The sequence below is a fragment of the Struthio camelus genome, chromosome 30, assembly GCF_040807025.1.
Source record: "Struthio camelus isolate bStrCam1 chromosome 30, bStrCam1.hap1, whole genome shotgun sequence".
NCBI classification, from domain to species: Eukaryota; Metazoa; Chordata; class Aves; order Struthioniformes; family Struthionidae; genus Struthio; species Struthio camelus.
Genome location: NC_090971.1, coordinates 4,252,451 through 4,262,388, shown reverse-complemented (window position 1 = coordinate 4,262,388; position 9,938 = coordinate 4,252,451). Strand labels below are relative to the sequence as shown.

At 77.7% G+C, this 9,938-nt stretch overlaps 1 protein-coding gene across 9 annotated transcripts; it reads left to right on the top strand.

The window, feature by feature from the left end:
* Positions 1 to 563: 563 nt before the first annotated feature.
* ADAM15 (ADAM metallopeptidase domain 15) lies at positions 564 to 8,840 on the top strand. 9 transcript variants are annotated; one of them, XM_068922313.1, is made up of 26 exons: positions 564 to 679; positions 2,174 to 2,277; positions 2,912 to 2,988; positions 3,068 to 3,146; positions 3,230 to 3,306; positions 3,381 to 3,561; positions 3,639 to 3,701; positions 3,776 to 3,844; positions 3,922 to 4,091; positions 4,169 to 4,253; positions 4,331 to 4,479; positions 4,563 to 4,740; positions 4,865 to 4,957; positions 5,074 to 5,269; positions 5,339 to 5,447; positions 5,518 to 5,650; positions 5,729 to 5,806; positions 5,888 to 5,999; positions 6,127 to 6,265; positions 6,376 to 6,456; positions 6,726 to 6,779; positions 7,045 to 7,150; positions 7,601 to 7,678; positions 7,986 to 8,057; positions 8,169 to 8,290; positions 8,708 to 8,840. In XM_068922313.1, the coding sequence occupies exons 1-26, from the start codon at positions 565 to 567 to the stop codon at positions 8,748 to 8,750; spliced, it is 2,763 nt and encodes a 920-aa protein (XP_068778414.1). In that variant the 5' UTR covers position 564; the 3' UTR covers positions 8,751 to 8,840. The 9 variants fall into 9 exon arrangements, 7 of the variants coding, with proteins under 7 accessions (XP_068778414.1, XP_068778421.1, XP_068778420.1 ...); XM_068922320.1 differs by lacking the exon at positions 6,376 to 6,456; XM_068922319.1 differs by lacking the exon at positions 7,601 to 7,678.
* The last annotated feature ends 1,098 nt before the right edge of the window (positions 8,841 to 9,938 follow it).

Here is a 9,938-nt window from a genome sequence, read left to right as displayed (position 1 = left end):
CTGCGGGTGCACGAGGCAGCGAGGGTCTGCAGGTGCCCGAGGCGGGGAAGGCAGGGGGGTCTGTGGGGTGCACCAGGAGGTGAGAGCAGGGGCGTCTGGTGCACGAGGCGGCGCAGGCGGGGGCCTCCCGTGCACGGGATGGCGAAGGCGGGGGTCCCGGGGCACCGTGGGGCAGAGGTGAGGGGTCCTGGGCACAAACGGGAGGTGTCGGTGCCGGTGCCGCAGGAGGCGCAGGCGGGTCCGGGCGCGCCAGGCGGCAGCTCCGGGGCGCCCGGCACCGGCCGCTGCGCGGAGCCGCCGAGCCGCCCGGCCCGGCCCGGCCCGACGGGGCGCCGCGGGCGGAGCAGCGGCGGCGGGCGGAGCCGTGACGGCCGGGCAGGAAGTTCCTCCTCCGGGCCGGGCCGGGCCGGGCCGGGCCGGGCGCTGGCGGCGGAGGCGGCGGCGGTGCAATGCGCGCCGGGAGCGCCGGCGGGGGCGGCCGCGGCGGGTCAGCTCGGCAGCCGCCTGCCCGGGGCCGCGGCGCCCGGTACCGGCTGCGGGACGGGCCCCGGCTGCGGGGGGGCGATGGCGCGGCCGCTGCTCGGCGCCCTGGGGCTGCTGCTGCTGCTGCTGCTGCCGCCGCCGGTCGCCCCGGGGCCCCGCCGCGCCGCCGGCCCCGCGACGCACGGACGCGACGCAGGTGAGCGGGCAGCGGGGCGCGGCGGGCACCGGGCACCGGGCTGCCCGCAGGCTGCGGCGGGCCGGGCCCTGCGCATCGCCTCCCAGCTGGGGCGCCGGCTCGCTTCGCCTCGGGGTGTCCGGCTGCCGCCAGGCACCGCCGGGCTGTGCTTCCCCTCCGTGCCGCCTCCAGGCCTGTCGGGGGGCTCGGGGGGTCCGTTGTGGGGGGGGGGGTCTGGTCGCCTCTGCCAGCCAGGCCTCGCTGGGCTGCAGGGCGCAGCGGGTCCCGGCCCCGAGGAAAGCGGGTGGGGAGCAGGCAGCACCCGGGGCCCGTCCCGCCTGGTCCCCGGCCCCTTGCTGCGGGACCGGGAGCAGGAAGAGCAGGGGGAACCGGGCAGGGTCCGTCCTCCGTGACGGGGCCCCGCGTCCCTGAGCAGCGGCAGCTGGAAGCCGCAGCATCGCTCCAGGATGGTTGGTGACGGGCGGCCCCCGGGTGCGAGGGGGCTGCGGCCGGGCTGAGAGGGGCTTGCGCGGGGCGTTCGGCATCAGGACCAGCACAGGGCGGTTTGGCAGTCGCTGCCCCGGGGGCTTCTCGGTGCCCCAGGGCTGGGGAAGGTGTTTTGGTCTGGCTGCGGAGTCATCTGGGCTGTGGGGAGCAGCCCTGCCCTGTCCCGGGAGGGAGAGGCTCTGCCTGGGGTCTCTGCTCCCCCTGGGGACGCCCAGCATCAGGGCCGTGGGCAGGGGCGTCTGCTGGCGCCCTGCCGCAGCCCCGGCTGCTCCAGCGTCCTTCCAGCCGTCGGCGGCGCCTGGAGCTCTCGCCGAGGGCGGGGAGGCGTCCCGGAGAGCCGGGGGCAAGGATGGGCCGCGGGGGTGCGGGAGGCTGAGTCAGCCGGCGCTGGGCCGCCTGGCCCTGCCCTGGTCCCCGAGCTGGTTGTGCTGGACCGCTCGGCTCGGTGGCGGGGCCTGGAGGGGACCCCTGCCTTGCGGGCCTCCGTGGGGGTCCCCGGCGAGCACGAAGCCCCGGACCAGGAGGTGCTGCCAGGCCTGGAGGCCGTGCGGGATGGGGCTGCGGGGTGCATCCCGGGCCAGGCAAGGAGCTGAGCCTGTGCCAGGGAAACCCATCGCGCCGGCCCGGCGTGGGGCTCCCTTCAGCACGGAGCTGCGGCTGCCTCGTGCCCGCGTGCAGCGTGCCAGCAGCAGGTGCCACGTCTAGGGCTTCTCCGAGGCTTTGCTGGAAGCCAGCGCCCTAATTCCTCGTGTCCGATGATGCTCTGGACTTTGCCCAGCGGCAGCCCTGGAAGTGCCAGGGATGAACGCAGGAATCCCGGCTCCCGCCTCCCAGCTGCTGGGCTGAGCTCGCTTCCCGAATGCGGGATCTCCCCCTGCCCTGTTCCCCATGCACCGTGCCAGGGGACCGGACAGCGAGGAAGGGATGTCCAGCATCCTCGTTTGCTCCTGGATGCGGCCCCAGCGCAGGGGGCCGCAGCGGTGACGGCGCTGTTCTGGCCCCGTGCAGGTGATGGCGCGCAGCAGCGCCACGCGGAGCGGGGACGCTACTGGCACGTGACCCCGCAGGTCCTGCAGGGCGACCGGACGCTCAGCCTGGCAGAGGCCACGCAGGTGAGCCCCGCGGCTGCGCCGTGTCCCCGGGGTGTCCCCGGCACGTGGGGGCTCGCTGCGGCAGCCCCCACCCTGCCAGCTCCCCCAGCGCCCTTCCCGGTGCCGGAAACCCGGTGCCCGCGTCCCCCAGCCCCAATTCCCCGCAGGGACCCAACACCTGGAGCCTCCCGCCTGGCCCAGGCGGGAACGGGGAGGGGGCGGCCGGAGCCTGCGCGCCCCCGCCAAATCCCCCTTCGCCTCGCCTGACGGGAGGCACCGGGGCGAGCTGGCGCCCGGCACCCCTCTCGGCCGGGCGGAAGGGCCCGGCCCGGCCCGCGGCCGTTGGGAGTCTCTCCAGGGTTTCCGGCCGCGCTGCGCCGGGCAGGAAGCGCAGGGGGGGGGGGCCGCCGGCTCCGCACGACACCCCCTTTCCCCGGCACAATGAGCTCGCGAGGGAGGGACGCTTCCTGCGCGGGGCGCGCAGGGGATCCCTTCCGCCCCCTCCCTCGGGGGGCACGCGCCAGGTGGGTCCCGCCGGGCCCCGGCTGGGGGCCGCGGAGGAAGGGGCCGGCGCGGCCCGGGTGGGGACCCCGGGGTGGGGTGCACGGGGCCGGGACTCCGGTCCTTGCCGTGACCGGCCGGCCGCCTGTCCCAGGGCGGCTTCCCTGCCCGGCTGCAGGTCGCGCTGGAGCTGGAGGGAACGCGGCTGGTGCTGGAGCTGGAGCAAAACTGGTGAGCGGGCGGCTGGGGGCAGAGCCGGGCGGGCGCCGGGCGCCGCCAGCACGCTCGGCCCCACGCGCCTCTCTTGCAGGGAGCTGGTGCCGGGCGCCGGGGCGCTGCTCTACTACCTGCCCGACGGCACGCGGGTGACGCAGGAGGCCGGCCAGCAGGTAGGGGCCGGCGCCGTGGCGGCGAGGGGGCTCCCGCGGCCCCGGCACGGCGCCGGCTCCTGAGCCCCCCCTCTCTGCTGCAGGAACATTGCTGCTACCGCGGGGACGTGCGGGGCTTGCCCGGCTCCCGGGCCAGCCTCTGCGCCTGCTCCGGGCTCAGGTAAGCGCCGCCCCGGGCGGCCCCCCCGGCCCCGCTCCCGCCGCGCCACTCACGCCTCCTCTCCCCTTCCCTAGCGGCCACCTCCGGGTGTCCGAGAGCAGGAGCTACGGGCTGGAGCCGGACGTCGGCGGCCCCCCGGGCAGGCACGTGGCGCACCGGCTGCGGGACGTCCGGCTGGCGCCGCGGGCCTGCGGGCCGGGTCCCACGGCCCCCCCGGAGCCGGAGATGGAGACGGAGCCGCCCCGGCTGCAGAGGGTGGGTGTCGCCGGCGTGCTGCCCTGGAGACCCCCCGGGGCCCCCTCGGCAGCGCCCTGAGCCCCTCTCGTCCCCAGGGCAAGCGGGCGGCGGCGGAGCAGCCCGTGGTGGAGCTGGTGATGGTGGTGGACCACGCGGCGGTGAGTGCCGGCCCGGGGCGGGGGGCGCCCCCGGCTCCGTCCCCGCCGTAACGCCCTGCCCTGTTGCCCTGCAGTTCCAGAATTACGCCGACCTGCGGCGCGTCCGCACCCGCACCCTGGAAATCGCCAACCAGGTGGACACGGTGAGCGCCCGCCGCGTCCCCGCCGGGCACGGTGCCGGCCCGGCGCCGGCCCCTGACGGCCCGCGTCTGCCCCCCAGTTCTTCCAGCCGCTGGGGGTGCGGGTGGCCCTGCTGGCCGTGGAGGTCTGGAGCCAAGGTGACAAGTTCCCGGTGGGCAACAGCGGGCGGGCGGCGCTGGAGCGGTTCCTGCAGTGGCGTCGCGAGGAGCTGCTGCCCCGGCTGCCCCACGACAACGCGCAGCTGCTGACGTGAGCGCGGGCGGCGGGCGGCGGGCCGGGACCCCCCGCGCCGCCCGCCGCCCGCCTCACCCTCGCCCTCTCCGCAGGGGCTCCCGCTTCGAGGACGTCTCGGTGGGGATGTCCACCCAGGCCTCCGTGTGCTCGCCGGCGCGCTCCGGCGGGGTCAGCATGGTGGGTGCCGCCCGCCCCCGCCGCGCCGGGCCGCGCTGCACCGCGCCGGGCCGCGCTGACCCCCGCCTGTCCCGCAGGACCACTCGGTCAGCGCGCTCGTGGTGGCCACCACCGTGGCCCACCAGCTGGGGCACAACCTGGGCATGATGCACGACGGCGCCGGGCGCCGCTGCCGCTGCAGCAACCTCGACCAGGACCGCGGCTGCATCATGGACTCGCCCACGGGGTGAGGGCGGCGGGGCCGGGAGCGGGGGGCTGCCGGCCGGCCGGCCTGGCCTCACCGCCCCCTTGTCCCCCCCTCCCCGCCAGGCTCACACCCGGCTTGAGCTTCAGCAACTGCAGCCGGCAGGACCTGGAGCGCAGCCTGCAGCAGGGCCGGGGCTGGTGCCTCTTCAACGTGCCCGAGCCCCGGCGGTTTGCCGAGAAACCCCGCTGCGGGAACCGCTTCCTGGAGCCCGGCGAGGGCTGCGACTGCGGCCTCAGCCTGGTACGGCGGCGGCGCGGGGCTGGGGCTGTGCTCCAGAGCTGCGGGAGCATCCCGGGAGGGACCCGCCGCCCCTGCCGCGGCTCGCAGCTCGCCCCGGGCGCTGAGCGCAGCCCTCTGCCCGCAGGAGTGCACCGATCCCTGCTGCAACAGCAGCGCCTGCCAGCTGCTGCCCGGAGCCGAGTGCGCCGCGGCGGACGCCTGCTGCCAGGACTGCAAGGTGCATGGGGACGGGGACGGCGGCACGGGCCCGGCCTTGCCCCGGGGCGCGCATGCACGGTGGCGGGGTGGGGGGGGGGCAGCCGGCCGGCCGCCCACCTGACGTTGCCCCCGCAGCTGCGCCGGGCCGGGCACCCGTGCCGGGAGGCGCGGGGCGAGTGCGACCTGCCCGAGTACTGCGACGGGGTCTCGCCTCGCTGCCCGCCCAACGCCCACCTGCAGGACGGGCAGCCCTGCGCCGGCGGGCGGGCGTACTGCTACGGCGGCGCCTGCGCCACCCTCGAGGGACAGTGCCAGCAGCTGCTGGGGCCAGGTACGGCGGGGGCCGGCGCCGGGGCGGCGGGGGGCACCGCGGCTCTGCGCTCACCGCTGCCCGCCGCAGGCGCCCGCCCCGTCGCCGGCTCCTGCATGGCCTCCCTGAACGCGCGAGGGGACGAGCGCGGACACTGCGGGCAGCTCCCCAACGGCTCCTACGTGGCCTGCGCCCAGCGGTGAGTGCCGGGCCGCCCAGGTGGGCCCCCGCTGCCCGCCGTGCCCCTGACCCCCCCCTGCTCTCCGCAGGGACGCCGGCTGCGGGCGGCTGCAGTGCCAGCGCGGCGGCAGCGGCTCCTGCCAGGGGACCGCGCTGCCCGCAGGCGAGGACGTGAGCGACCCGGCCATGGTGCTGCCCGGCACCGCCTGCGGCCCCGGCAAGGTGAGCGCCGGGGCTGGGGCTGGGGGGGCCGGTGCGGCGGGAGGCGCCGGGGCCCTGACTCGCCTCCCCCCGCCGCAGGTGTGCCTCCAGCGCCGGTGCCAGGACGTCTCCGCGCTGGGCGATCAGCAGTGCAGCAGCAAGTGCCACGGGCGCGGGGTGAGCCGGGGCGCCCGGCCGGGGGGGGGCGGGTGGGAGGTGGGCGCCCGCCGGGCTCTGAGCTCCGTGTCCCCTGCCCAGGTGTGCAACAACCTCGGGCACTGCCACTGCGAGCGGGGCTGGGCTCCCCCCAGCTGCGCCGGCCCCGGCGCGGGGGGCAGCGAGGACAGCGGCCCCGCGGCCCTGGAGCGAGGTGAGGCGGCGGCTCGGCCCCGGCCGCGCCGGCAGGAGAATGGGGCTTTGTGCGCGCGGCCCCGGCGCGGCCGGCGCGGCCGGCGGCGGGGCGCAGCTGCGGGGGGCTGACGTGCCGCTCTCTGCAGGGGGGAGCGCGCTGCCCACGGCCCTGCTGCTCAGCGCCCTGCTGCTGCTGGCCCTGCTGCTGGGGCTGTGCTGCGCGCGCCGCTCGGGGCTGCACAAGCGCCTCTGCCAGCTCGGCAAGGGGACGTCCTGCCAGTACAGGTAACCGGGCGCGCGTGCCTGCCTGCGGGCGCGCGTGTGGGTGGCCTTGTGGCAGGTCACCGAGCCACATGCGCCTGCGTGTGCATGCATGCTTGTATGTCTCGTGGCAGAGCTGCCCGCGTGCATGTGTGTCCCGCGGCCGGCAAGCTAGCCGCCTGTGCGTGTGCGTGCCTGTGCGTGCCCCGTGGCAGGTAACCAGCTGCGTGTGCGCCTGCACGCCTGTGGCCCCGTGCAGCAGCTGAGCTGTGCGCACGTGCACGTGCATGCACGTGTGTGCCTCCCCCCCCCCCCCCGCCCCCAAAGCAGGCAACGGGCCCTGTGACGCTCCGTCCGTCCCGTGCAGCGGCAGTTCCTTGCCCCGCGCCGATCCCCCGTCCCCCTGCGCCCCGGGACAGGGCTCCGTCGCAGCGATGCCCCAGGCGCGCGCCGGGCTGAGACGCTGACTCTGTTCTCCCCACAGTGCTGAGACCCAGGTCCGATTCCTGGGTCCAGAAGCCGCAGACGGCTGGAGCGGGTAACGTCACTGCTGGAGCCTGGGCGTGGGGCTGTCCCTGAGCCGTCCTGCTTCGCAAAGCCTCCGGCGCCGCGATCTTCCCTTGGCAGTGCCCTTGGGGTGTGGGGAGAGCCCTGGTCTCTGGGGCGCAGGGCGTCGCATCGCCTGGTGTTCAGAGGGGTTCGTTTCTCTTGGGCTTCTGCTGGTGCCGTGTCGCTCGGTCGCCGTGTGGGGGTCCCCCGACCACCAGGAGCGACCAGGGCCTCATCCTGCCTCCCTCCTGCAGGATCTCGCAGCCGGAGACCCGATCGGCCAGCCAGGGCCCCCCCGAGCGGCCCCGGCCCCCGCGGTGGCGTCGGGCCACCGAGCTCCAGGTCATGCGCAGCAGCAAGGTGAGAGCCCGGGGGCCGTCGCCCTCGGGGTACCGGGGAGGGAGCGGCTGGCGATGCCGTTGCCGCGGTTACGGGCCGGTTGCCGTGGGTACCGGGATTTGGCACCGTTGTTGCTGAGGAGACATCCCTAGGCGCCCGCTCCGAGCATCCCTCCTGCGCCGGGCTCCCCAGCGCGGCGCCCTTCGGCTCTCCGTCACCCGGGCCCGGAGCGCGGCGGCTCGCTGGAGCCCGCCGGGGCGCGTGGGGGGCTCCGCGCCCCTGCGTGTCGCGCCCGGCGCTGGCTGCCCACATCCCGGTGTCTCCGGGGCCGGAGCCTGAGCAGGGCCCTGCTGGGGGGGGGGGGTGTCTCTGCTTCGCGGGGGTCCCCGCATGCTGCACGGCTTGCACGAGCCCCGCTCGCTGCTGCATGGCGCGCGCCTGTCCTCCTCCCGCCTCTCCGTCTCTCTGCAGCCGGCTGCCCTGGGCTCGGCCAGGCCCGATCCGCCCTCCAAGCCTCTCCCGCCTGACCCTCTTCCTAAGAGCTCCCAGGTAAAGCCCCGGCCGGGCGCCGGGCTGGGGGTCCCCGGGCAGCACCTTCTCTCCGAGCTCCCGCCGCTGCTGCACGCCTGTCTGCGCACGACCTGCCCGGGCTCCCGGCGGGCTCAGCCCGAGCAGCAGGGTCCGGCTCCGCTCTGCCGGAGACGCCGGCCGGGCAGGCGGCTCCCCGAGCCCCGCGGCGGGGCCGAGCGTGCCCCCCCCCCCGCCCCGCGCCGAGCCCCTTCCCCAGCTCCCGCGGGGAGGGAGGCGCTGGCCCCCGCCGCGCGGCCCTCTCACTGTCCCTGCTCTCTCCGGCCAGGCGGTGCCCGCGGACAGGCCGCCCCCCCCCGCGCGCCCGCTGCCCGCCGACCCCGTGCCGCGCGGCGCTCAGGTAACGGGGGACCTGGCACCGCGTGGGGCCGCGGGAGCCGGACGTGCCCCCCACCCAGCCCGCCGGGGCGCTTGCCCGCGCGGGAGCCTTGACGCCTCCGTTTCTCCGCAGCCTCCGGGCCCGGCCAAGCCCCCCCCGCCCCGCCGGCCGCTGCCCTCGGACCCCCCAGGGCCGTCGCTGCCCCACGGCGAGACGCTCCCCAGCCACCCCCATGTCACGGTGATTCCCTCCAGGTGGGTGCTGGGGTGCCGGGCTGGGGGGCTGCGGGGTGCCTGGATCAGGGGGTGCAGGGTGCTGGGGTGGGGGGGTGCAGGGTGCCTGGATCAGGGGGGCAGGGTGCCGGGCTGGGGGGCTGCGGGGTGCCTAGATCAGGGGGGGCAGGGTGCCAGGGTCGGGGGCTGCCTGGATCAGGGGGTGCAGGGAGCTGGGGTGGGGGGGGGTGCAGGGTGCCTGGATTGAGGGGTGGGGGGTGCCGGGGTGGGGGGGGTGCAGGGTGCCTGGATCAGGGGGGGCAGGATGCCGGGGTGGGGGGCTGCGGGGTGCTGGGGGGAGGCAGGATACTGTAGGGATCCATGACAGGGGGGGGGTCTGCAGGGGGCCAGGTCGGGGGATACCGGCCCTATGTCACCGCCCGCCTCTCTCCTCCCCAGGCCGGCCCCCCCGCCGCCCGCCGGCGCCCCCAACCCGCCCTAGGCCGCGGGCACCGGGACCGCTGCCACGTCGGAGCCGCCGCCGCCTGCCCGGGGCCCCCGTCGGGGCCGGGGCCGGGGCCGGGGCCGGAGCGGGGGGGCTGCAGGGCGCCGCTCGCTCCCTCCCCCCCCCCCCCAATAAAGGGGCTCTGAACTGCTTCCGCGCTGCCTCCTGGGGGGAGGGACCCAGGCGTCCGGGAGGCGGCCCCGCCCGCCGGCCCCCGCCGCGGAACTACAGCTCCCAGCAGCACTTGCGCCCCGCCCGCCCCCTCGGCGCGTTGCGCGCGCAGCCGCCCCCCCCGGGGGGGGGAACCCCACGGGGCGCCCACGGCGGCGGGGAGGGGGTGGGACCCGCGTGTCTGCGCCGCCGCCCCCCGCGGGGACCCAGGCGTCCGGCCCCCCCCCCACCCCCCTTGCTCCCCACGTGTAACCTCCCGCGGGGGGCGGGGGGGGACCCAGGCGTCCGGGGTGCCGCGCGCGTGGGCGGGGGCCGCGCGGCCGGTTTGGGGCACCGCCCGCCGCAGCCCGCCCCGCAGCACCCCGGGGACCCGCCCCCCCCCCCCCCACCACCCGGCCCGGCCGTCGGAGAACAAAGCGCCTTTGTGCAGCCGGCTGCACCTTGCGCCGCGCCCCGGCGGGCGGGCCGGGCCCCGGGGGGGCGGGCGGGGGGCTGCCGGGGGGCCGCGGCGTCCCCGCGCACTGCGGGGCCCAGGGGAAGGGGGGGCGCCGGGCCAGGGATCGCCCCCCCGGGACGGCCAGGGCATGGAGGGAGGCGAGGGGCTGGGCAGGGCCTGGGGCGGGAGATTTTCGGCTGCCTCCGCGTGCTCGAGGACCGGCGTGCCTCCACACTGCATGGGTGTGCAGGAGCAGTGTGCACGGGACCGGCATGCCTCCACACTGCATGGGTGTGCAGGAGCAGCATGCATGGGACCGGCGTGCCTCCACGCTGCGTGGGTGTGCAGGAGCGGCATGCACGGGACCGGCGTGCCTCCACACTGCGTGGGTGTGCAGGAGCGGTGTGCGTGGGACCGGCGTGCCTCCGCGCTGTGTGGGTGTATAGGAACGGCATGCACGGGACCGGCGTGCTTCTGCGCTGCATGGGTGTGCAGGAGCGGCGTGCACGGGACCGGCGTGCCTCCGCGCTGCGTGGGTGTGCAGGAGCGGCGTGCGTGGGACCGGCGTGCCTCCGCGC